This window comes from Gavia stellata, chromosome 4, assembly GCF_030936135.1.
Source record: "Gavia stellata isolate bGavSte3 chromosome 4, bGavSte3.hap2, whole genome shotgun sequence".
In the NCBI taxonomy this organism is placed as follows: Eukaryota; Metazoa; Chordata; class Aves; order Gaviiformes; family Gaviidae; genus Gavia; species Gavia stellata.
Genome location: NC_082597.1, coordinates 13,751,530 through 13,778,250, shown reverse-complemented (window position 1 = coordinate 13,778,250; position 26,721 = coordinate 13,751,530). Strand labels below are relative to the sequence as shown.

The 26,721-nt window shown below is 37.7% G+C and overlaps 1 protein-coding gene across 1 annotated transcript in view; it reads left to right on the top strand.

The window, feature by feature from the left end:
- Positions 1 to 2,242: 2,242 nt before the first annotated feature.
- PHTF2 (putative homeodomain transcription factor 2) overlaps positions 2,243 to 26,721 on the top strand; it is a 53,574-nt gene continuing 29,095 nt past the window's right edge. The window contains exons 1-5 of the mRNA XM_059816007.1: positions 2,243 to 2,287; positions 16,484 to 16,540; positions 16,954 to 16,965; positions 20,503 to 20,572; positions 23,087 to 23,245. Coding sequence (XP_059671990.1) covers positions 2,243 to 2,287; positions 16,484 to 16,540; positions 16,954 to 16,965; positions 20,503 to 20,572; positions 23,087 to 23,245 — 343 coding nt within the window. The remainder of the gene's footprint in view (positions 2,288 to 16,483; positions 16,541 to 16,953; positions 16,966 to 20,502; positions 20,573 to 23,086; positions 23,246 to 26,721) is intronic.

The window sequence follows — 26,721 nt, the reverse complement described above, 5'->3', positions numbered from 1 at the left end:
TTCCTTTTAATGAAGAAATACATGGTGCAATATTGTTGTTGATAGTGACAATGTTATGATAAATGTGATATTTTTATCAGAAATATACCCCTTAATCACGTTTTTTCGCTGAGAGAGATGGATCTTGGAAGAATGCTTAAGGCATAGTTTGGTGTTTGGGGGCTAAACTACCACTTCTCCTCCTTGCCACTGGTGAGGCCACACCTGGGGTGCTGGGTCCAGTTCTGGGCTCCCCAGTAGAGAGAGACACAGACATACTGGAGGGGATCCTAACGAAGGGCCACAGAGATGGTGAAGGGACTGGAGCATCTCTCCTGTGAGGGAAGGCAAGGCTGAGAGAGCTGGGACTGTTCTGGCCTGGAGAAGAGAAGGCTCAGAGGGATCTCATCAATGTATATAAATACCTGAAGGGAAGGTGCAGAGAGGACAGAGCCAGGCTCTTTCCAGTGGTGCCCAGTGATAGGACCAGAGGCAACGGGCACAAACTGAAATACAGGAGGTGCCATCTGAACATCAGGAAACACTTTCTTACTGTGAGAGTGACTGAGCACTGGCACACGTTGCTCAGAGCGATGGTGGAGTCTCCATCCTTGGAGATATTCAAAAGCTGTCTGGATACAGGTGACCCTGCTTGAGCAGGGGGTTTGGACCAGCCAACCTCCAGAGGTCCCTGCCAGCCTTAGCCATCTGTGATTCTGTGAAACTGTGTTTGCAAAGATATCTTCTTGTGTTGATTTTTACCAATTATGCCTGATCCTGGAATCGTTCAAATAGTACGTTTGGAAAACTTGTTTAATATTTTGAAGTTACTTATACCAACTTTTTCAAAGCCTTTTGCATAATTTGCTAGGAATTTATAGCTTTACAGAATAAAATAGGAATTTCTTTGCATGTTAAGTACTTGGTGCAGTTATATAAAAATAACATTCTTAAACTTTTTGTAAACATAGGAAGGATGCTGAATATCAGGTAGAGCTGAAAATTTAAGCTTTTACCAACTAATATTAAAACATCACATGTAGTATAGTGTGCCCCACTGACTTTTTTTTAATTGAGCTTGAGTGTGGTGTATTTGTTTACATACATATATTTTTAAAGGGAATCGGTGAGATGAAAGGTTATTAAACGCAGAAGTATTTGTATTTTTTGGCAAATATTTGAACAGTTTTTTAAATTCCTTCTTCCTTTTTTTCTTTCACTGGCTGCTTCCTGCCTTATTAACAGTTTGAAATGTAGGTACTAAACTAATTTAAGTGTTATTAATCTGTTAATATCTGAAGTAATCTATTTGTGAAATATTTGAGTTTGGTTTTAATGATAACACGTTCATATCTGGAAGAACTTGCATATTATAAGAAGATATCTGGAAAAGATTCTCTAATTCTCACCTAAACTATCCTTTGATTTTACAGAATGTCCAGTACAAGAGAATATATGCAATTTTGTAGAAAGACAATAATTCTAAATCTGAAGGCTTTTTATGTTTATCTTCTTTATTCTTCTTTTCTGAACTAACTTTGGCTCACTGATTACATGAAAGAAAACTTTTAAAATTAATTTTCAAGGTAGGAATGTTTTATGTAGGCTGAAAGTTTGGGGTTTTTTTTTTACATTGAAATTAATGACAGCAACATCAAAGATTAACTAATACTACTGCTATTTGCTACCGTTAAAACAAACATACCACTCTCCCTTGTTCTTCTCCTTTCGACTTAGTTTTAGTCTACTGTTTTCATGAGTGTATTAATTTTATAATTAGTGGAGTTCTAGCACTGATTTTTTTTTTTTCCCCCCCTCCAAAAAATCTAATTGTATGAAATTTTCTTTCATTTTATAACAGTTATTCCTGTATTTCAGAATACTGTGCGTGGTAATAACTATATGTTGCTTAATTTATCAGAAAAAAGAAAAGGTGCATGTAATACAACTCTTGCGAGGTTCTCATGAGACAATAACAGATCAATCCGTGTGCCACCTCTGTTTTCCTGGGTTGGACAAAACTGAGGTTTCTGATGTCCTGTAGCAGCAGATTTGTAGGTTTTTTTTGTTTAGAGGAGAAAACCCAAACTCATTACTATTTTAGTAAGAGGCAAGGGGTAAAGTAAATATAGCTGTTCAGCGCTTTGCAGGTAACGGGAGTGTTTCTACATTCCCTATGTTGGCCTTCGTACGGAAGGTGGAAGTAAAGTTCTGTCTTTTTCTGTTAACAGCCTAAAATGACTGTGTGAATTCAGTGGAATAAATGGCGTCCAAAGTAACTGATGCTATAGTTTGGTACCAGAAGAAGGTAAGCTTTCTACTTGATTTTATGGTGGCTTTAAAAAATAAAAAGTTGGCTTATTATGTTTTATGTGTAAAGTATAATAAATATAAAATACCACTGCATTATTGGTTAGCATTGTATAAAAGTGAGTAGCTTGAAACTTTTCTTCCAAAAGTAAATACATATTTAGACTGTGTCTAAGGAAATGGAATAGCTTTTGGTCTGTGTTGAAATTCGTCACTCCTTTGGCTATTTGTGCTATGGAAAGAAAGGAAAGAAAATTTTCGTTCTCAGTAGAATGTTAATTAATGTACAGGAGAATGTTGTTTCTGTAGCATATAAATGAATCCTTGTATTTAATAGAAAGTCAGGATTGAAATGTATTTTCTGTCAGTAACAAGGAACTGTGTAATCCATACCCAAAAGAGATAGGCTTTTTAGAAGTTAATCAGAAAAAAAAATGGGGGGGGGGGGGAGAGATCTTGTTTGGAGATACATAGTTACAGTATCGCCTGATACTGTATCTTTTGATTCACGTTTGCACATAGAAATGTCAATGTCTCTTTCTAATTTATTATTTTGACAATTTGAAATCATCATATCCTCTTGACATTAGTATGCCAGTTGGCTTATTCAGTTAAATTGCTTTTAAAAAGCTGAAAAATTTGCTAAATTTTGAGATGTGCTTTGTTACTAAGATATAAATAAGGTGTGATGATTATATTTTTTTTTTTTCTTGGCTTTCCATGATTTAGTAAGTTTCTATGAGTTACTGTTTTTCTTGGGCTTATGGCTGTCTTTTTGAGAGGATGCATCTTGTCCTTAGGAGATTGATGGCAACTGTCTTCAAAACAGAAATTCTGTTTAACTTCTAGCTAAGCAACAGTTAATTTCTAGAAATAAGACAATACTGGTATGCTTTGAATGAGATCTTTACAACTGTGAATTAAAGGTACAGTTGGAACAGCAGAAAAATGAATTTTGCTGACTTAATTTATACCAAACATTCAATTACGTATTAAAAAACTGAAAATAATTCAGAATTTAATGAGGATTTTTTTGTTTATTTTTGTACTGTGTACTCTCTCCCTTCTCTTATTCAGGCTTTACAAAAAGTATATCAGTGGAATTACACTGTAGTTTTGAACTATTTCTTGATTGCAGATCCAATCCCATTTTTTAAAGATTTGGAGGATGACTTGTAGATTTAGTGTAACAAAATTCAGTGCAGGACCTTATGGAAGGGGAAAGTGATGCTGACACTTCCACTCATTCTCTCATAAATTTCATTCACTCACACTGTCATACTGATAATACTTACAAGCATCAAGTTGTGTGCGTATTTTGTCTGGCCAGGACCTCTTCTGTGCGATGCAAGAGATGCTGGCTATCAGATCCTCATCACGTCTCTGAGGTTTTTTTCATTGGTGATGATGAACTAGTCATTGGACATATCTTTTATGGTATTCAGCTTTATGTATAAATGGTCCTTTGATGCAAGAAAGAGTCTCAAGTCTCCGTAAATCTTAAGTGAAGGTCGTGCTTGTTATCTGTTTTTCTTTTTTTGTTTTTAAATGCATGTCTGTTTTCCTGTCGGTCATACAGGAAAAGGAATGCCATATGTGATATGCTCCAACTTTCCATCCTCCTGATGTTAGGAAGGTTGATGAGTCACTGTGCTGTGATCTTACAGAGGGCAGGCCTTCTAGGCTTGATATAAATAACCCATTCCTCAATTTTACTTTTCCCAGGACACTGCTCCTAACAGGATTACTCATTATCAGTACAGGTCATTCTTTTAATCCTTGTTCTGTCATTTTTTCCCAGTCATTTCACATACATTTCCATTTACTTCATTCATAGCAACAACAATATTTCTGCTACAAGGCTCTGTAGGCTTTTACAGAGGTCTGCTCGGCCAGAAGTGGCATGCTGCCTTTATGGCAAGGAGTTGTGATGAGGTGACTCCTGTTAATTCATGAAAGATGGGGCTATCTTCAGGAGGGATAAGATCTTGCATAAACCAGATGTCAATGTTTTCCATGGCGTGAACAAAATTTAATTGCAGTCCACATGTGGACTGGCATCTGCCAAATGAGCAGGCTTTGCTTGTTTCGGTATGAGGAAGTGGAGTTTTATTTTGGGACAAATGGCTGCACTGCAGAAATGCTGCATCTCCTGCAAATGTTCATGCTAATTAGATTGTTATTCTTAGGTTCCATTTATTGAAGGTTCTCCTGCGTCAGGCTGATAACCCTAAGGGGGTTTTTAACTTTGTAGTGTGGTGTCCTGGGAGCATCTAGGCTCTTTCACCCATGTCCTTGATTTTGTTTATTTATTTATTTATTTATCCATTCATTCATTCATTTATTTATATCCCTTAGATGGCACAGTATTTTTTCCCCCCATGGATTTGTTTGCACCAAAGATTTCAAATTGGGGAACAGGAAGAGCTATGCGAGTGGTTAGTGGGTACCAGACATTTTTTTGATACATTTCTATTATGCAGTTGCTTATGATGGCAAAATACGGAACTCTCTGAACCGGTGGTTGCTTTCAGTTTTAAATTTTTATTTCAGAGTTGTCAAAGTTGTCCCACTTACCTAGCTTTTTAGATCTGCTGATTCCTCACAACAGTAACTGACATTGAAAGTGGGGAAGGATCAAAACTTAGTATATTCTGGCAGCAAAACATTGTTTCTGGGGCAAGAGAGAACCAGGGTTGCAGTCAGTATTGGTCAAATTGATATGACTTGCCTATATGATAAAACGAGGAAAATAAAGTGTTATTTTGGGGAGGTGTTTTCATATTAATGAATTGGTGTATGAATGCCCTAAAAAAGAGCATAAAGAACTTCTGATATCTATAGTCATACGTAAAGAAGGAAAATATATTTGAGTAGGTGGAGGCTGCGTAAGAAATATTGAACAGATAACTTGCTCCTTGTGTTTCTTTTTTTTTCAATTTTAATGTATTTTTGGATGTGTTTTTTTGATGTATTTGTTTTAAGTCTCTATTGAGTTTCAAAGGTCTGTTGGTTTCTCAAAAGTAAGGCATTTTTATATTTCTTTAATGGAAAGAGTTAAGCAATTGAGCTCTTCCAACCCTACTTCAGGCAAGTTTTCCAAACACCAAGTTTACTCATATGACTCATACTATTGTCTGAAATTGAGCTCCTCACATGGATGATTTAGTAATGCACTTAATCGTTTAAAAGGTCAGACTTTTTATTATGTAAACTTGTTTTTTGTTGTTGCAATAGATTTACTCTGCTTTTAGTGCATCGGAGTTCTTGATTACTGTCTTGTAAAAATACAATAATCAATTCTTAGTTATTTTAAGTTGGATAGTAAGATTTCAGATAGTATAGTATACCAGCTTGTTATTTGAGATACAAGATTGCATGGACACAGCTTTACTGCTTCCAGTGATAGCTTACGTTTCCCAGCTGGTACGAATACTTATACAGGGCATGAAATCTGAACAGATAAATCCTGCTAGATACAGGTTGGCAAAATAAATTAAACCTCTGCTGTGTTCCCAGATGCAATGGGGAGTGCAATGCTGAGATGTTTGTGTGTCAGACAGGGTTTGTCTAGCTTGTTTTCAACACTTTCTGCTGCACTGGTTCTTGCAATAGAAGGGTGTGGCAGGGGTGTCTGCATTGCTCTCTGGAATGGTTCATTACTCCACTCCCAGACAGCTACCGAGCTAATATTCACTTATATGCACTTTGTTAGTTAATATCCTTAAGATTATGTGTATTTACCAGAATACTAAACTTGCTTCAGATTTGTAATTGATGAATTTTATGGAGAAAACCATCATAATGTTTCCTCTGAGAAAATATGACACCCCCACAATTATTTTAAACAATTTCAGTATCTGATGGCGTACCTGATACTGATACTTTATGCATACTTGAAGTGTTGCCTTAGTAACAGTAACTGATGTTAAAAATAATAAAATTGGTAATAATCTAAAAATATTGCTTGTTTTGCTTGTAACTTAAGCTTTTTGCATTAATTTTGTATAATACTTTCAAGTTTTACAGATAATAGTGGACATGCCATTTTTGGTCTGGTTTCCAGTTTGGAGACTGTACATAAATTTACCTTAACAACTTTCTGATTTTTCAATCCTCACGGAAGCCTTGCTGCTAAAATGGGGAACTTTATACAAATTTCTTGATAAAATTGCAGGAGTGAATTACATTGTTACTTCTCTTAGGGATGGTTGTAGGGGAAAGCAGAATGGAACTTAATGAATTGAACCCGAATCCTGCACCTGATTGCCTATCAGTTAACTTTGCCAATGCAGCTTTCTGCTCTTTCGGGTGTCCCTTGGGTACGGCTGTTAAAGGGCACAATAAAACAAATGAGATGTTTTCTCTCTCATGGCTTTAAAGGGCAAAATTAGAGCTCTAATTGCATTGCTTTAAGATCTGTAATATTCAGTGTTTTACAGCTCATTAGTCCAAGCTTATACTTGCCAAGTTAATAAAGGTGGAAGTAAAACAAAAATTATATCATTCCCTGAAATCACCTGATTTCCTTCTTGGCACTGAATTCACGTGATGCATTGGTGACCCTGGCACCAAAGCCGCTATTTGCCAAACGGTTGGGCTGTATGGCAATATTACCTAAAACTCTGGATGCTGAAACGGCGTCAGTTCAAAAAGGTCTGCCTTCAGTGTCAAAACTTGACAAGTGTTGCAGCTGGCTATTTATGAAAGCATTGAGGAAAAAAAAGTGTATTTGGAAGAGTTTCCTTCCATATAGTGCTGGAATTCGGTACTCAAGTTGTCATCTGACCAAACAGTGGGTATTGCCTTCAGCACCTTGTTTTGGTGAGGCACTGTGGCTGAATGAAGCAGGCTTGCATTTTGCCTGGCTGTTGGCTCCCGTGCCTGCTTTGCCTTCCCACAGACTTCCATGCACTTATCTGGTGAATTTGGTCAGGGGACTAACCCAGCTAAAACTAAGACTGCAAATCTATAAGGAGCTGAACCTCTCTAATGGGTTGGGGCGGGGGGAGAGTGAAGAGCTGAAATCCCTCTGTCTTGAGAAGGAATCTCTGATTCTTGAATTGTTTCATTATGCCTTGTGAAACTATAACCTACGATTTTCTTTTCCTGAGTGATCTGATTGATCTTTCAGCCATCCAGATGAATGTGCTGGAACAAGGAAAGTGTGCCATGGGAAGTGGAAACAATCAGGGGCCGAAGGGCAGCAATGCTGGTAAAATTGCTGGATTTTCAGTGGTCTTCAGGGAATTATACTGAATAATGAGGCTGTCAGAGTGGTTTTCTTTTCCCAGTTATGTCTTGAGGTTGCTTTGTTTTGTGCAAGTACATAATTGTAAAAAAAAAAAAAAAAAACAAAACCCAACAAAAACCAAGTGTTGCAGAGGTCTTAAATCCTTAACCCTTGGAGAGTAACTGGGCTGTGTTAGCAATAGTGTGGCCAGTGGGTCAACGGAAGGGATTTTTCCCCCCTGTTCAGCTTACGTGAGACAGCATTTAGGGTGCTGTGTCCAGCTTTGGACTGTCCGGTACAAGAAAGGCATTAGCATTTCTTGGCAAGCCCAGTGGAGGGCCAGCAAGATTGTTATGGGACTGAAGCCTGTGATGTACAAAGGGTCTGAGAGATCTTGGTTTGCTCCGTCTTAAGAAGAGAGGGCAAAAGGGAGAGTTCAGTGCTGTATCACAACTACTGCTTTGGAGGCTGTGGAGAGGGTGGAGCCAGGCTTTTCTCAGAGGTGTGCAGGGATTGTATGAGAGGCAATAAACACAAGTTGAAATGTGGGAAATTCTGATTAGATACAAGGATAAAAATGTTTAACGTGAGGTTTGCCAAACATTGAGACAGGACCCCAAAGAGGCGTGAAATGCCTGATCACAGATGTTTGGATCTCTACTGGGTAAGTCCTTGAGCAACCTGCTGTAACTGGCCCTGCTTTGCACAGGAGGTTGGGTTAGAGGTTCCAACCTGTGCAATTCTGTGATGACTTTAGTTTGAAATTTGAAGATGAGTAAACGTTATCATAGGGGATTGTGCTTAATTGTGATTAATGACAGAGATGGAATCTCATTCAGTTTGTGCTTCTTTGTAGGTTTTGCTCTATAGTGCACTTAAGCCAAAGAAATGGTACCTGAAGTTACCGCTAGTGTCCAGTTCATGTCACTAGGAAATGGCTTAGAGTAGGTGTTGGTTATTCCTGCACTCTCATTTAGTTTAACCTGCAAACTGTTTCTAACTATTCTTACGTATATAATTTTCCTTTATGTTTAATTGTGCAATGAAAAAAGATGTTTCTTGTTTTTAGTAGATAATGCTAAAATCTGTAAACCATTACTCAGGGCAATACGTAGGGCTGACTGATGTTACCAAGAATTACTCTGTAAAGAATGATACAGAAAAACTATTAATACATAGTTGATAAATGTTTAATTATTTATTATTGTACTCTGAAAGGGACCATATCTTTGAAGTAAGCTTTGGTAAAATTACTGTTCAGTGAAACGGCTGTAAGTCCAGTGCTGTTGCAGTTATTGCCAGAATTTAAGCAGGTCATTAGTTGGCAATTCAAAAAAGTTAAGAATAAATAACTCTTAAAGTTTTGAATTGCTTCATTTTACTCTAAATAGTTGGTTTTAGCTTTCCCTCTGGGGCCAAACAGGGAGAAAGGAGGGGAATCCCAGAATGTTTTAGTAATCAGAGGTAACAATTCAGGAATCATAAATCCAAAGCTCTGAACAACTGTATTGGGTTTGTGTGGCAAGGTTTTGGTAGTGGAGGGGCTACAGGGGTGGCTTCTGTGAGAAGCTGCTAGAAGCTTCCCCGGTGTCTGATAGAGCCAATGCCAGTCGGCTTCAAGACGGACGTGCCACCGCCCAAGGCCGAGCCCATCAGCGACGGTGGTGGTGCCTCTGTGATAACATATTTAAGAAGGTGGTGGTGGTGGTGGAAATCTGCAACAGCAGCCGTAGAGAGGAGTGAGAATATGTGAGAGAAACAACTCTGCAGACACCAAGGTCAGTGAAGAAGGAGGGGGAGGAGGTGCTCCAGGCGCCGGAGCAGAAGTTCCCCCGCAGCCCATGGTGAAGACCATGGCGAGGCAGGCTGTGCCCCTGCAGCCCATGAAGGTCCACAGTGGAGCAGATATCCACCTGCAGCCCATGGAGAACCCCACGCCAGAGCAGGTGGATGCCCAAATGAGGCCGTGACCCCGCGGGAAGCCCGTGCTGGAGCAGGCTCCTGGCAGGACCTGTGGAGCCATGGAGAGAGGAGCCCACGCTGGAGCAGGTTTGCTGGCAGGACTTGTGACCCCACGGGGGACCCACGCTGGAGTAGTCTGTTCCTGAAGGACTGCACCCTCTGGGAAGGACTCACGCTGGAGAAGTTTGTGAAGAACTGTAGCCCATGGGAAGGACCCACGTTGGAGAAGTTCGTGGAGAACTGTCTCCCGTGGGAGGGACCCTAAGCTGGAGCAGGGGAAGAATGTGAAGAGGAAGAAGCGGCAGAGACATGCGATGAACTGACCGCAACTCCCATTCCCTGTCCCCTTGTGCCACTGGTGGGGAGGAGGTAGAGAAAATCGGGAGTGAAGTTGAGCCCGGGAAGAAGGGAGGGGTGGGGAGGAAGGTGTTTTTAAGATTTGGGTTTATTTCTCATTACCCCACTCTGATTTTGATTTCCCCAAGTCAAGTCTGTTTTGCCTGTGACGGTAATGGTGAGTGATCTTCCTGTCCTTATCTCAACCCACAAGGTTACATTTTCTCTCCCCTGTCCAGCTGAGGTAGGGGAGTGATAGAGCGGCTTTGATGGGCCCCTGGCATCTAGCCAGGGTCAACCCACCACAACAGCTTTAATCCCTTCATTGTCCTTCTCCATTTGACTAAAAGTTACTAAATTTTTCACTAGTAGCAGACAGTGGAAAACTATTATATGGTGATGTCGATCTGTGGTTTATTAGCTAAGTTTGTCTTATCATAGCTTGTCCAGTCCACATATCCACCATAAACAAAATTGAAAAAACCCCACCACCCCTGAAAATGAAGAACAACCTGAAAAAGTCATCCTAACAGTAGAAATCTACTCCAACAGAGATAAATTATACTGCTGAGCTACTAGATTATTGCCTTTGCTGCAATGGGGATCAGTTCATGTAAGAAATAAAAGGGGTTTTAAAATAGCTTTTAATAATCCTGTTTTGAGACTTGAGAAAATGAGAAATTATTTGTCTAGTATCTGAAACTGTATACTTAAACATAAAGTAAATATGAAGCATTTTTTAAAGATATTTTTAAAGTAAGTAATATTACATGTATATAAATTATTTATATATTGGTATCTTAATATTAAAATTTATATATAAAATCATACAGTTTTTTGAAGAATGTTGGACTGTAAAAGCTAATAAAGCATATTAGCTAATCTTTTAATGCTAAATATTTTAATAAGGTGTTAAACTCTTAATTTCCTTGGTAGACAGTCCAAGGAAGCAACCTGTTTTTTTTTACCACGCTCTGTATCTTGTATCTTTTGGATTTGTAATACTATTGTGATGTCACTTGTAAAAGTGTTTAGAGGTTTTAAAGAGCAAAGCTTAGCATGCAGGTTTCATTATTGATAAAATTAAAGTTTTAAGATCCAGCAGGAAATACTATGTATTCTTAGGATTATAATCTTCGCTAGTCTGCTTGGTCATAAATTATAAATGTCTCCTGAAATATTGATTGATTCCATTAGAATCAGAAGGCCTTGTGAGTATTGGGCTACAGGTTGATACCATCACTACATTAGCTTAAAGTGAATATCAGTGTCATTCACAAAGCTCAAATTCAATCTTGATGCACATGTGGCTTGTTATGAGAAAGACACAGGGAAGAAATATTACACAGTGCAGAAAGCCTTTGCATTGGGCTTTATTTGAAGTAAAAATTAGCTGTATTTTCAATAGCTTAACTTTTTACTTAGGCTAATTGCTGTTAATGTTATAAACCCAAACTGTACAGGTGCCATGCAAATTTTAGATATATAAAGAAAGGTCATCAAATGCTTTCTGAGGTATTTGATTGGGAAGGGCTAAGTGCAATTATTTTGCGTAATTTCAAGGGGTGCATGTGTCTCTTAAAAACAGAAAATGTTATGAGGACTCTGTACTTAAAAAGGATCTCAACTTTATTTAATCTTTCAGTATAGAGCTAGCTTTATCAGGCGAGTTTAGTTTAGTTTTGTTGAATGTGTAATTGTACAGCTTAATATCCCATACCAACTCACAGACAAGTTAGTATTTTTTTTTTTGGACAATGAATTACTAGTGAAGAAACATTTTTTTTTTTTTTTTTCCCCCCTAGAAAACCTGTTTGAAAGTTTATTATGCGTAGTTAATTTAGGATGCTTAACCCCCACTTTTCCATTGTGAAAGAAGTCTGGCAGTTTTTTCTGTCTTTGCATGTAATCCGTTATATGCTGAAAATTTTACTAGCTGCTTGAAGAATAGTTGTTAATTCTGCAAATACATAAAGGAACAGAATTCCTTTCATCTTCTTTACTCGGTGTTTATTGAGGCATGGTGTCTTGAGAACTGAACATTTTAGAAGTAACTGGTTTGGATGGACTGGATAGAATCTTGGCACTGAGAAAGCCTGGGATGCATGATTTAAACTAAATGTGTATAAAATAATACCTGCTAGTTTATCTAGTTCTGCTGCAGGTAGGTTATACCACAATTTTTTATATCTGTAACGTATTACTGACAAGTTTCCTGCAACAGGTTTGTGTTGCTGTTGGTGCTTGGTTATGAAAGTTACATTTAAAAATTATAAGATAGGCTTGTTATCTAACTTGTATTAACAAATAATTTAAAAAAGATCAAGGGAGATTTTTTTTTCTGTTAAATTACTTTCTGCCAAATCTTAATAAATAAATAAATGCCATGGAATACAAATTTCAGATCATCTTCGATTAGGTAATTTTTAAATTAAATCAAAATAAATTTCTGTGATAAACGAGATTGAAGTTTGGACAGTGTGTTGTATAGTTTGCTAAAAAAAAGTCTATCACCAGTCGCAGACTGGACTGATGGATTGAAAATATCGGTGACAAGCTTTTATACAAACAGTCTTGCACTAAGTCTTGACAGATTTTGAAAGCATTACTTACTGTTATATACTTAAAAATTGGACACTTTTTGGACCCTTGTATTCTGTACTTTAAATTTTCTTGGAAGGATACTGCAGAACTTGCAGCTCTAACTGATAAGATTCCAGGTAGAGATGGTGGGTTCAGGAGTATATAGGTACTTGACTTGACTGGGGCCTTCATGTTGGCCTAACAGTTCCAGGCACAGGAATCTTGAACACCTGCGGAGGAGCCCTGGGGACAGTTGCATATTGAGGGCAAGCTTGCTTTTGATCAAGTTTTGTGTATAGTTAAATTCTTCAGGTTGGAAGCATGAATGATCTTATCTCTAGAAGGTTATTCCTTCACTTCATTTGCCTTTAAAGCTTAATTTCTTTGGCATTGCTAGATGCTAGACTTCTTTTCAGTGTCCTGCAGGTATGTACAATTTTAAGGAATTGCATGAATAGCCAACAGCTATAGCCTACATGCAAACATTTGACAACCTAATATTTAGATTTAACATGAAACATAATTTAGATGCAAATACTTGTAAATCAGAACTCTTTGAAGATGGAATTGACTGGTGCTCTCAATAATTTAAAGCTCGGAAGGTTTGCTAGTATTAACTTACATTCTTGAATTCATTCAGGAATTACATTCTTGAATTTAATTCGTGCAGGTGTCTAGCATCTCTGGTATTCATTATATGTTATAATTTATCTTGTTGTCAATGAACACCACTTTTCATTAAATTCTGCAAGATACGTTTCACAAACTGTAAATGTGTTTTCCTGACATAAGGTAGAGAAGAAAAAAATTAACACCTATGTTTTTTACTTGTTTCAGTAACACTAGTTCTTCCTATTTTTCTTTAATGTGGGAAATGAAGTGGCCAGTATGCTACTTTATAATGATGCCTTTGTTTTTGTGTGTTTCCTTCTGATACACTTGCAAGAGAAATATAGAGGGATGCTTATGCAGATGAAGAGAAGAGAAATTGAGTAGCAGGTCTAAATTTGATGTGCTAAGCACGTACGCCTGCTCCCTGAAGTGCTCCTAAAACGTTCTTAAAACACAAAGAGGTGAAATTAGGTAGATTAAGTAAATAAAAAAATGCGAGAGATTGTAATTATACTTGCTGTGTGTAATTATCCCTTTAACTCTTTTTAGTGTGCAACAGTATGCCTTTACTTAATAGCCCTGTGCTCAGATTTTAATAATTAAAGTTCATCAGAGGTGATTGGCCAGATCCACTAGTCTAATAAAACAGTTGTAAAAGACCATCTCCCTTAAAGTTGTTTTGGGCTCTCTCATTTTACCTCCTGCTGGAAGAATTGCTTTATGGGGCAATGTTAAAAGAAAAATGTGAATGGCAAAATCCCTACTTCTTGTCTTTTTGTGGAGACAGAAGCTGCTACCTAGCCTTGAGGGAGAAGAAATGTTTGTAGGAAAATATAACTGAGTCAGATTTTAAATCAGTTAACTTCCTTGCCTCAGATGTCTTCTGGGATCTCTGTTTCCCAGAATTCCTTTAACAAACAGTCTGTTATTTGTCTAAAAGAAGAACTCTCTTTTAAAGACTCTTTCAACTCCACACCAGTTTCAGCTATGAATGGAATTAGGAATACAGAGTTTGCTTTACAGCTTTATTGGCACAAAGGCTTCCTTCCGCGTTTGTTTCTTGCATAATCGAGAGGGAGACAGACTTGCATCCCCTTTTCTGTCTTCAGAGAAAGAAATCTTTTTTGGAAGTGAAGAGGGGAGGACACAATACTATGCAGCACAAAAACCTCATCCGGGGCTCTTCTCAGTAAATTTCATGAAAAACAGGAAGGACTGAAATTTCATTTAAAAAGTATTTAGAGAAAAAGCCAGAACAATTAGATATAAATGTCTGGGTGGAGTGGCTATTCAAGATACTGACTTTTTAATTGCTGGCTGTTATCCAGGTGGAGTTAGCTCTTAAACTTCCTTTGGTTTAATTACTTTAATTGTAGCAAGTGCTTAATTCTGTCCAGTACAGTGCCTGACTCCTTAATTATTTTCCACAGTCTACATTTTTTTTCCAAATGAAAGGTGCACAGTATTTATTATTAGTATCAAAAAGCCAGTAGATTTTTTTTTCAGAGTTTTGAGATAGCAAACTATAGAAATAGTTGGGGTGCTTAGCTCTTGTGAATGGGAAATATTATTTAAATTTGAGAATGGGTAATTCAGTTCACTGTTCCCACTTTCAGTTTTAGATATGCTTTGGACTTTACTCCTATAAATTAGAATTATTTTTTTTTCTTTTTTCCCCTGATGGGCCAGGTTTAGAGGCACAGAAGATGCCTCTAGATTTTTTTGTTTATGGGTGTGTTTGCCTATTGCCATTTCCTGGATATCTTTTTGCATTTATCTTGGATCCTTGGTTAAAAGATCCTTTTTAACGAAGAATGGCCTTTTTTTTTTAATATATATCTATAACATCTTCTAATTTAGCACTGAAGACCAAAATAGTGAAAGACAAATCAGAACAATGTCTTCTGGTTTAAGGTGTATGCATTCATGCTCGGGCCTTTTATGTCTGTTGCAGTTTGCAACAGGAATGAGAAGTCAAACTCTTGCAGTAAGATTGAATTCAAGCAGATTCGCTTTGAGCGGGGGTTTGACGGGGGTTCCTCTTGCCTCTCTGTCAGGTGTCGGGACTAAGCTGCTTGTAGCAGCTCTCTGCCCAGTCAGTAAAGGGACTCTGAATCTCGGGAAGTGCATCTGTCTCTACCTTGTGACCTGAAAGTGATCTTGCGCTTAACTGCTCAGAGTTTGTGATACGATCCAAACTCCAGATACCGAGCAGTGTGTGCGCACATGTGTGTGCACACATGTGTATACGTCTACATAGTACTGCTGGGAGGGAAAGGTTTTAAAATTGACATAGTAAAAGAGATCATTACTGAATATTGTCTAGAAATACTATTGTGCAGAGTTCAAAGCAATCTGATGATCTTTGATAACTTCTTACAAAACTTGGGTATACTGTCTCATATATTGACTTGTTCGTGTCGCTATCTTAGACGTGAATTTCCTGAAGTTTGAGGTTGCCCTTCTTCAAAATAGCTAACAGTCATAGAGTGGCTTTCTTGTATGAACAAGTGCACAGTAATTTCTTAATTTAACTATAGGTTCCTGTACTGATGGTTATTTAAAATGACAGAACTCATTAAAACTGGTCTTAGTGCTAGGATTTTAGTAAGTGCTTGCAGGATCAACCTTTAGTCTTTCTGTGGTTCTGCTCTTATGAATATACAAAGTTTTCTACAATGCTGTGATGAGGTTAGAGCCTGGGAGAAAAAAATTCCTTTTTATTCCAATTTTTTAACTAAAAACTTGCTCACGTTGGACAAAACTAAGATCTTTAGAAGAGTTTAATGAATAAATAGACTAGCAGCTTAATGAGAGTGAACAAATTTGGGAACAGGTCTACTAGGAACATTATTTCATCAGTGCTTCAGCAGGAAAAGTGCTGTTTCCCGATACTCTCTGAATTTTGCCGAGCCTGTAATCTAGTTGATTTACCCGCCTGACCATGTATCTTGTTACTGTGCAATCTTAGGAGATAAAGCTAAAGATAATATAGCTGTAAAAGTGGGTGGAATGGAATGGGAAATATAGAGGGAGATGGTTTAAAAAAATAATAAATTTATCAAAGGTATGGGTTCAACTAGGTGTGCATGGTATTTTCTCCACAGTTAACTGAAAGACTTGTGTCAGCGCGGCTGTCGTAGGTCTGCTGTCTGTCAGTAGCAGGCTGGAATCCCGACCTGAGGTGGGAGGCAGTCTGGTGTTCCCGGTCCTCTGACTTGCACAAGTTGTGTGGTGAGGCTGAGGCTATCTGCTTGCCTCTCACCTCCATCGCAACTCATTTACAGGTTAGCAAGATCCAGTCCAGCCAAGATGGAATGGAGAAGATAAAGATTTCTTTGTCAACAAGTCTCCCCACGGAAATAACCTGCTGTCTTCATGCTTGTCTTGTTGAGGATTGATGGATTTTGTTTGATCAATGTCTTTCAAAACCTAATGTAGATAATTTTTTTTTTGTGTTCTTTTTAGATTGGGGCATATGATCAACAAATATGGGAAAAATCAGTAGAGCAAAGAGAAATAAAGGTAATAATATTACAGCATTTCAACTTTTTTTTTTGGCCAGTTATCAGCAGCGCTGTCTGTGGTTGTGTACGCTGATGGAATTTACAATGTATGTGGTGGTATTTAATACTGGTAAAGTAAAACCAGACTTCTGGAGTGTAACCAAACGTAACCGGCATATTATGCTCTATTTATTTTACATAATTAATAACTCTGCAGCATTTAAAGTGCTGCATCTTTCCGTATGTCAGTACCTTTTTTTTTCTTTTCTGTTATCTTAAGCCAGGGCTTAGTTGTTTTAGTACCTCTGTCTTTCACTTTTCTTTGTGATGAATTCTAATGTCAGTTATCTGAGCTCTCTTTACTTTCAGTTAGTTACCTTATACCTGCAGTTTACTTTTCCTCCTTTATGATGCTGTCATTGTTTTGTACAGTTTATTAGACTGGTAAGTACTTCAGGCTTTGTTTCTCTGAACAAGCAGTTTAACAGTGTTCTTTGCGTTTTGGTTTAACTAACAGTGCCGTCAACATCTGCCACATTGCTAGATTGTTTTGAAGAAAAAGAAAGCAATCCTATATGTAATAGTTTTATGGATTGTATATTGTGTCATACTCCATGATGTTGATTTAATTAACGTTTTCTTGCAATTAACTTTTTTCTTCAAATACTGCACACAAGAAGTATGCTATTACTGCACGAGTTTCAAGGCATTGCTAATTCTTAACATTAGCAAAATGTACATTGCTTGTTTTCCTGTGGGTGTCTTTTTTGTTTGGTTGGGTTTTGTTTTCCTCTCCGGTACTTCAATAGCTAAACAAAATGTGCTGGGGGACTTGTTCGCTTTACATGGAAACGGTTGCGGACCTGAACTTCAGCGTTCCCCGATTTCTGTACAAAAATCTACAAATCAACTTTTAAATGGGAGCCGATGGTGTTTTTAGAAGTGCTTCTAAACCTGACGCCTGAATCTTTCCGACGCCGCAAATCCCCGTCGCGCTGCCCGCGGAGCGAGCCGCCCCAGCAGCACTCCCCGCGCTGGGCCGGGAGGCAGCGGCCCGCAGCGGGTCCCCCGCCTGCCCTGCCGCCTGCCCTGCCGCCTGCCCTGCCGCCTGCCCTGCCGCCTGCCCTGCCGCCTGCCCTGCCGCCTGCCCTGCCGCCTGCCCTGCCCCGCCCGCGGCTGCTCGGGAGAGAGCCGGGCGGCTGGGGTTGTGCTAGGCAGCTCGGGTTACTGGGAGGTGCCTGGTGCATCTTGAAGGGAGCGTGCTTCTGAGCGCAGCACCAGCTACAGCCGGGATAAGGGCTGGGAATACAGGCAGGAGTCTACTGCGGGAAAATTGTGTCTTGTGGTGCCGTTTGTCTGAAGTGTGCAGAGAGAGCGAGCTTTCAGAAATGTGCTTGACAATCAGGACAACTGATTTCAAACAGAGACTCTAGCTTGTTACTTGTTTTCAGGGTCCTTTCCACGACCCTGAAAACCAATTGCCATTATGACAGAAGTTCTTGTAACTACTGTATAACAGGACATTACTCAAATATTTTATTCCAAATAATGCCTTGTGTTTATTAGAAATGCATCTCATTTGGCTCAGGAGTCCAATAACTACAAATTAATGATGCCGTCTATATGAGTTTGTGCTGGCTGAATTTAGCATAATAACGGTAACACTGAAACAGACTAATAAGTTCAAGTATTGCACATTAGAGCTTCAAAGCTAATACAGTACTGTTTATAAATGAACTTTACTAAAAATCTAAATATTATCTTTTAGTAGAAAATCTGTTTCTGACAGTATAAATTTATAGTTTAGTTAGAACTATAACAGACTCTATTAAGATTAATTTTAAGATTGGTGCAAAAGAATTTTTACAATAGTAGCAACTATTTTTAAGCATTTTTATTTAAAAGTTTATTTTTGCTATTAGGTAGCTGAAATGTGTTCAGTGAGGAATAGAAATTATATGAACTAACTGGATGGGCCTGAACAGTATCAATATTTGTTTTAATTAACCCTAGTTTGAAACACTGCTGTTTTCCACATATACTACAGCTATTTGTGATGCATTAAGAGAGTGGAGAAATCGCATCTTAATAAATAGAATTCTTTCACTGTGTGTGGGGAAAAAGTAGAATAACCAATTCGGTGTAGTCCATGGACTCTGAAAGCATTTAAGATTTGACCAATGGAATTTTTAAAGAATGTGTCACCACTTCTTTACCTATGAAAGATGCATCAAGTTACACTGTTGACTTATTTTTTGCAGAATTCTTTTCTTTAAATTGAAAACATACTTTTAGCCACAGTGGTAAATTTTTCCTAGGATTGTGCATGTGTTTCTAGTAGGTTATTTTTTCTAAGATACACGTACGTCTTTATTTAGACTTTCAAGAAAAATCTTGTGTCCCATACACAGTAATACATTTGAAAATTACTATATTATTCAGCATTTTATTTTTAAGCTTTAACTCTTCTTATGAGATAGAGTGGCTCACTTATGCAAGATTTCACAAGAATATGTAGCTGGTTCTAGAATGATAATAATTTTCAGTTCTAATTCTGGGCTTGTTTTCTCATTCCACATAAAATCACTGCAGTTTTAAGACTGTTGTTCTGCAAAAAGTCTTGCCCGTTAAGCTCTATGCAGTGCTTAAGTCTACAATACAACTAGTTTTCTGTTTTTGTCATCCTCAGAGCAGATTTTGTCCTATCCATGTTTCAGCCCTATGTATTAATTCTGTTTTGTTTCAAGCAAACTCTCATTTTTCTAATAGACACATCAGGTGATGACTATATATCTAATTCATTGTGAACAGTTTAGTTTTGGGGTTTTTTTAAATTTTTATTTCAGCATGAAAAATGAATCCAGTTGAATTTAGATGTGAGAAGTACTATGAGCTGTTCGAACAATTTGCTTGATATTGTTCTTATGAAGATTAACATGACCAGATTTCACTGATCTTTCTCTCATTTATAATTTCATTTTTATGCTTTCATCTGAATTTAATGTTTACCTTTAAGTAAAAATGTTTTTACACGTGGATGAAATATGACAATGGTGGAAATATACAGTTCACCAGTGAATTTAACTGCTTTTTGACTGAAAACAGTTAAACCACTTCCATCATAATTCCATTTGTACCTGAAATATTTTTTGAAATGTTACGTTGTACTCTGTGGAATCATTATTGGCTGGTGTGACTAAGAGCCTAATCTAAAGGGATCAGAATAAACTCATAGCTATTTCTGAGGCTTGAGAGTATAGCATCACATTTTGACGTTAAAAACAAAATTGAAAGTTTTGCAAGGTAGTTTGGCTCTTCAGTGAAGGAAGATACCCTTCTGAAAGAGAAAATAAGCTTGCCTTTTTTTCCTGCTTCTTTCCTCTTATGTGGGCGTTTTTACCCTCTTTTTAATAGACTAATCTATATTCATTATTAGGAAAGATTCAATACTTATCTATAATTTGGATTTCTGACAGTGGAACTTGCTGATTAGTGACTCTGGCATTACAACTTGATTTGCTATCTAGGTTTGGAATTAAGGAGTTGCAATGTAAGCATTTTGTGAAGTTTAATTAGACATCTAAGGAGAAAAGAGATTCAGGAAAGTAATTTGTTGCAAAAGTTCAGAAAACCTAATATAAATGTATTACTAATTCTTGCAAGTGCGTGCATATGTTGCCTGCATAATCCCAAGCCATGGGACATGCGTGCTCAATGCTTAACTATGTTTGAAAAATTACCTAATGGGTCAGTAATTGATTGGGTTTTGTTTAGATTGTAAAGTGTATAAAAAGGCATTTATTGTGCCTTGTTCCTTGGAATGTTTATTTTATAGTACTTTAAATCTATGAAGTTGACATATTTGTCTGAATTTTCAATAGCAGCATAGCTTAAATACAATTACTGACCACATCGATATTTTTTCTTTCATAATGTCTGTCGTCTGCATGAATGTATTTTGATAGTATTTGCCTATTGCAGGGTTTGAGAAACAAACCAAAGAAAACAGGACATGTGAAACCAGACCTCATAGATGTTGATCTTGTAAGAGGTAGGTCCTGAGCTAGAAAAAGCTGAATTTCTCAGTATACAAATAACTGCCATCCTGTGTCTTGTAACAACAGTGTATTAGTATTAAAAAAAACCCCAACCGACCAACTCTAGGTAACTCCTCTCTAAAGAAGACTGATAGGAAGTATGGTTTAAAGATGACCTCTAGGTTAAACTGAAGGCTTAAAAACTTGAATTAAATTTTGTTGTATAGATTTAGATTTTGAAAAAAAGAAACATGTGGATTGTCATGGACCAAAGTTTTGAAGTTAGTAGGTCAAAAATCTCTTATTGCCATGCATTCAGAGTTCTTCCAAATCTTCTGACGTCTAGAGGAAATGTTACGTTGAAATTTCTGGAGAGCAAAAATTGTATAGGTCTTGAATATTTCTTGCCTGGTTTAAATAACAAAACAGCAACAGAAGGTCAGATGATATGAGGCTTTCCAAAAACTCTGTATTTAGTCTTAATTTAATTTAATCTTTATTTAATTCCCCTCCTGCCTCGTGAAGGCTAGGGAAAATACTATTTAGCATTTTCTTCCATGAGCCCAGCAGCCAGCATGGTCTCCTGAATCCATTCCAGGTAGTGCTCTTTGAATTCAGTCTCGAATTCACCGAAGCACCCCGCTGTGCTCTCACCCTTAGAGATACACAGGCACCCTCACACCCAGAGCTGGCCTTTAGAGACCCGCTCACCCCATCGCTCCCAGGCTGCTTCACCCCTTCACCAGTTAGTCTGGCTTAACCTTCGCTAGCGCTCACACACTCACACACCCGCACTCGCTCGGGTTGCTGGCACCACAGACGCCCGCCCCCCCCGACTCAGGCTCTGAGGGCTGACTCCTGGTGCTGGCACTCAGGCTCCCCACCCCCCCCACGCACGCATGCACACAGAATAGACTGCCCCTCACCCAGCAGAGAATCAAAGGAATTTAATAAGAAGATAGTACAGACTGTGCTGATCAGGCGCACGGCACAGCCAGACAAGCAGCGTACTAAGCAGCTGCTATTTATGCATGACCAGTCCTTTTTATCCCCTTGTCCTTTTTATCCCCTTACCCCTCAATTTCCCCACACTTGTTCCTCCCCAAATCACTTAAACCCCTCCTTTCTTCCCTAAACATCCCATAGTAAGTCCTGTGCAATCTGAGCTCCTTTTCCCCTCCATCCCATAATGAGTCCCACACCCCTGGGCAGCAGCCCCCTGTGGTCTGAAAGGTGATCTGCAGAGCTGTTCCCAATGGCTCACGGTGACATGCGGGGATTATGGCTCTGCTGGGACAGCCCCGGGGAGGGGCCTGGTCAAGCTGTTCCTTCCTTGGTTTGGATTCCTGCCTGCCTTTGTCCCTCTGTCCTGCTCTGGGCTTGTGGGGATGGGCCTTCGGTGGGCTGATGGCTCCAGCGATGGGTCTACAAGAATCCTGGCAGGGTATTATTTGAGCTCTTCCTCCTGCCATCATCTCTTTGATGTTATAGCATCGCCCAACAATATAACTTTTTACAAATGGGAATGTGAGAGAAAGAAACAAAATCAAATAACATTTGAACTTTAAAGAAACAGAACTGAAAACTGTATGTTTGTAGGAATTAAGGAACAGCAGTAGACCACTTTAATATAGTGATATACATGAATAGCATTTAAATGGCTGGTCTGTATGGTTGTCTTAAGTTGGCATTAAAGTAGTTCCAGTACTGGCAGTGTTTTACCTGTGCCAGCACAGAGCTCACTAATGCCAGTTACACTTGTAAGCAAGGTGGAGATGGCAAGGCAGCATGCAGTAGTTGCCCTTTCCAACCAGTAACCTTGGCATAATTTAAGTCACACCCCCATTAAGTAAATGTTACAGTTTTCTAGCTGCCAGAGAAGTGGGAATTTGCAGGAAGAAAAAGAAATGGAGGGGTTTGAGAGGGAAAGGACATTTGAATGAGTGAAATGAAAAATGGTGTAGAAGGAGAGACAAAGATAAATTCTTTTGGGTGGCTTGCCTGCTCCTGGGGCTAGTCCTCAGCTGGACAGATACTCCACTATACTTCTCAACCTTATTCCATTTTCCTGAATGACATGGCTGGAGCAATTAACAGATGTTGATGTTTTAGATCCCTTTGCTGTGTCAGGCAAGGGCTCTGCTGTGCCTGCATGAGCATGTGGAGTTTTCATATGACTTCCTGTTGCTTCGTATCAAGTTTCTGATACCTCAGTGAAAGAGAATAATTTTTAATAATTAAAGTAATTTTGACATAGTAAGAAATGGCAGTGTTTTGTTATTCACACTTTCCAAAATCTAGGTATTTGTAGAAGTTCCTGATAATGGCAGTCAAGGGGGCACCAACGATTTATGCAAATTTTGGATTGAGGAGATAGTGAAATGGTGGAAGTACGAGATTTATTCAAGTAATTGTGGTTAATAATTTCTCCTTTGAAAAACTGTCTTAACTACTCTGCTACTGAACATTTGAAGTTATTATTAGCCGTAACAATGAAATATATCAAAATTTCTGTTCTTTTTTTAAAGGATCTGCTTTTGCTAAAGCAAAACCTGAAAGTCCTTGGACATCTCTGACCCGCAAAGGAATCGTGAGAGTTGTTTTCTTTCCATTCTTCTACAGGTGGTGGCTACAAGTGACATCGAGGGTCATCTTTTTCTGGCTGCTTGTTCTTTACCTTCTTCAAGGTAGAGTTGGATTACAGGATCAGCTTCAACTGAATGTCTTATTTTAACCATATGGAAGCTGTTGTATGTTACTTGATTTGCTTTATGCTGTTAAGGTTCATTCCAATATTTTCTGAAATACTGGAATGATGCAGTCCCAAGCATGTGTCTTTTGATTAACATTTCTTTTACATGTATAAAGGGAACATACTGAAAATTTAGGGATTTCCTCAGCGGCTTTCTTCAGCATTTGGCACACATGTTAGTTTGTCATCTCTGTATATAATTTAGGTTTCCAGGACTATCTAATTTAGTTCAGGACTGAGCAATATCAAAGAAACCTTTGGCTTAGTCCGTGTATTTTGTCTTGGGGTTTTGGTCTTGTACTTGTGCAGATCAAGAGCTCTGATCAGGAAGCAAGCAAGGCCAAACCTGCCAAGGTGTGTGCAGCTTGTGCAGCCTGGTAGGATGATCTGTTTGACCAGTTTCCAGTTGTCCTTCTATGTGTTATTTTGTCACATCAGAGACTGAATTTCTAGCTTATACTTTAGTCAGATCTCAGCCATGCTCCTGAATGTTTGGCAAATGGGGGGCTTATTGTCCTATGTGTTTCTGCTATTTTTTCCATTGCAATGGGGAGACTATGCATCTTAATTTTATATTTCCTAGATTATAGAAGTACTTTTGGGCAACTGTTAACAAACAGAAGGCAATTCACAGCCTTTGGGATGCTCAGTCTCAAGTTATAGTAATCTGACTTTGTGCTTCTTTTAATTATATGTAATATATAAGAGGAAAATTGGAAAGGGAAGAATGTAATGTAGTGAGTCAGTATCTAACAGTGTGAAAGTCACCAAAAGAATAAGTGTTTCAGAAACATGTATGACAGAAATGAAACAGAAGGTTAATGGAATTTGGGAGCAATTTAAGTACCCTGAGAAGCTAAATGACTGATAAGTTTTCTACTGAAATGCAATTAAAATATGATATTACCTTTTCAATTTTGCCATCTGTTCTTGCAGTTGTGAATCACTGTATCATTTGGAAATTGTATTTAAAACAAGAAATGGAGTTTAAAAAAAAAAGGATGACAGTGCCTCTTGTGTGATGATGTTATAAAATGAACTTCAGTGCTATAAAATGAATTTCGCAGAGCTATAAAATGAATGTCACAGTGCCAGTGCCCCAAAACTTGAAATATTGACAAATATTCATGTGGTCTTGTATCAAAACTTCTCCTTATCCCCATTTCTGAGATAGGTGCTTAAGAAGTATTGTTGCGTATGTTAGCATTTGTATATACTATGGTAAGTGATACCATAGTGTTAATAATTTTAATCTCATTTATAGTAATATAGGTAGTAAAGTTTGTTTGTTACCATGTTCATAGATGGCTTATTCTGAGAAACACCGTTACAGTAATTTTTTATGTTCCCGTTCTTAAATTTATTTAAAAAATATACCCACACTTAATTTGCAGAGCCTTCATAAGACTTTAAAAGCAACAAAATAGTATGACAATGCAGATTCTGAGGGCAGGCAAGTTTTTAAGGACATGAATTACAGAGCTATCTTGTAATTAACTTTTTTTCCCTCAGATTTCTTGGGATCTATGATTTACTAAAGTTATGGTTGGAATGCGTCATTTCCCTAAACCGTATAGTCTGTAATGTGACAAAATCTTTCTGATATTTCTGAGGTTGTGAATTAACAAATACTGGAAAAGAATTAATAGTATTCCATATTACACTATAATCGAACTATTTGAAACACTTGTCATTTAAATTGTGCTGAATTAGCTGCAGAGTTTTTGATGTTTTTTTTTAAATAAATTGAAAGACTTATAATGTACACGTAAGTGAAATTAAATTGACAATTTTTTTTTATTGGAAACTATTCAAAACAACCCCCCCCCCAAGCCTCTCCTTCTAGCACTTCTGTATAAGTTTTGCTTATATTTTATTCAGAAGGTGTGCTCAGTTATGCATTTCGTACAAAATCGCTAAGGCAGCACTGAAACATCAAGAATCTATTATGAAAACTTAACAACAAACCACTTCAAATTCCAGTGGCCGTATTTCTGCCCTGAATCTGAATTTTGTATTGTAGCTCAGGCTTTCTGTCATCATGACAGATTCTCACTGACATTGTTGTAAAATGGTCTGACTTTATTTTGTTTGTATATGTTTAGTTAAATGATTTTATTTAATTATTAAGTGTTTTCTGTAGATTTATGAAGTGCATTACTTGGAATTATTGCTTTGAAATTTATTAGCTTTAGCAGGATACTTGCTAGCATTTATGTAAGCCTACAGAAAAATAATTCTTTCCTGGGCTGTAGATTTAAATTCCAGATTTTATTTACATTGGTTTCCTTTAGTATAAAGTATGATTAGCAAAATGTGTGATAAGAGAACTACAGAGAAATGGGTTTTGTTCAAGGTCACGGAACAGGCCGATGAATTAAGGTAGAAGTAAATCCTTTTTCTTCTGACTCCTTATCTATTTAATTTATAGCATTACCTCATTTTTACTTTAAAAATGTTTCTATATTCTAATAGGAAAATGAAGTGTGAAGTTATAGTGGGTTATCTCTATTGTGTATTTCTTAAGTATGAAACAAGAAACTTTAATAGTGATACAACGATTGTTTGTTGTGGTGACGTAGGTATATATATATGTACGTGTTTTTAAACTTGGTATTACAAATATTTCAAAGCTCTAAACGTTATAAAAATAAATGCTTGTTGGTCTTTGAAATGTACAGTTGCTTTCTTTGATAGAGCTTTTTGCTCTATGTGATATAATTTCATTTGTGTCTGTCTCACAAAATGAACCATTGTAATTTAGAAAAGTACAAGTCCAAATACTATAAATAAGTAAAGAAATAATTAAAAGCGGTGTAAGGAATTCTGTTTCGAGACTTAGCTGTTGGTAGGAGCAATTCTAGGATAATCTGAACTACAGCGTATTGACACGCTGTGCAGAAAGTTCTTGGATTTCTTTCCCATCCTACTGAAAAGATCAGGAGGTTGGTAACATTTTCTTAAATCTGGCTGAAACTTCATGGTGGGTATCTACTGGAAGATGCTTTCTTCTAGATCACTCTGCTTTGCTAAATGTTTTTGAAGTAGCAGAAGAAATCTCAAAGTTTGAAATTATTTTGTGGAGCTCTACTCCTGCAAATCATTTCACGTGGATCTGTGGAGCTCTGTGTTCTCCGAAGTATATGTTTATCCAAATTGTATGGTAGGAGTCAAAACTGGCTCCTTATTTACACTGTATACTTTATGAAGTTAATTGTATGTGTGAGAAGCTCATTTAGAAGGAGGTAATATTACATGTACCTTTTACTATCTGTACCTTTTTTGTTTATTTTTTACTAAGTTGGATTTCTGATTGATGCATACTGTCTTTCTGAGAAACCTCATACGGCAAAAACTTAGTCCACGTAGAGTAATAAAAGATACCTTATGTGTTCTATGTAAGACTTCTGT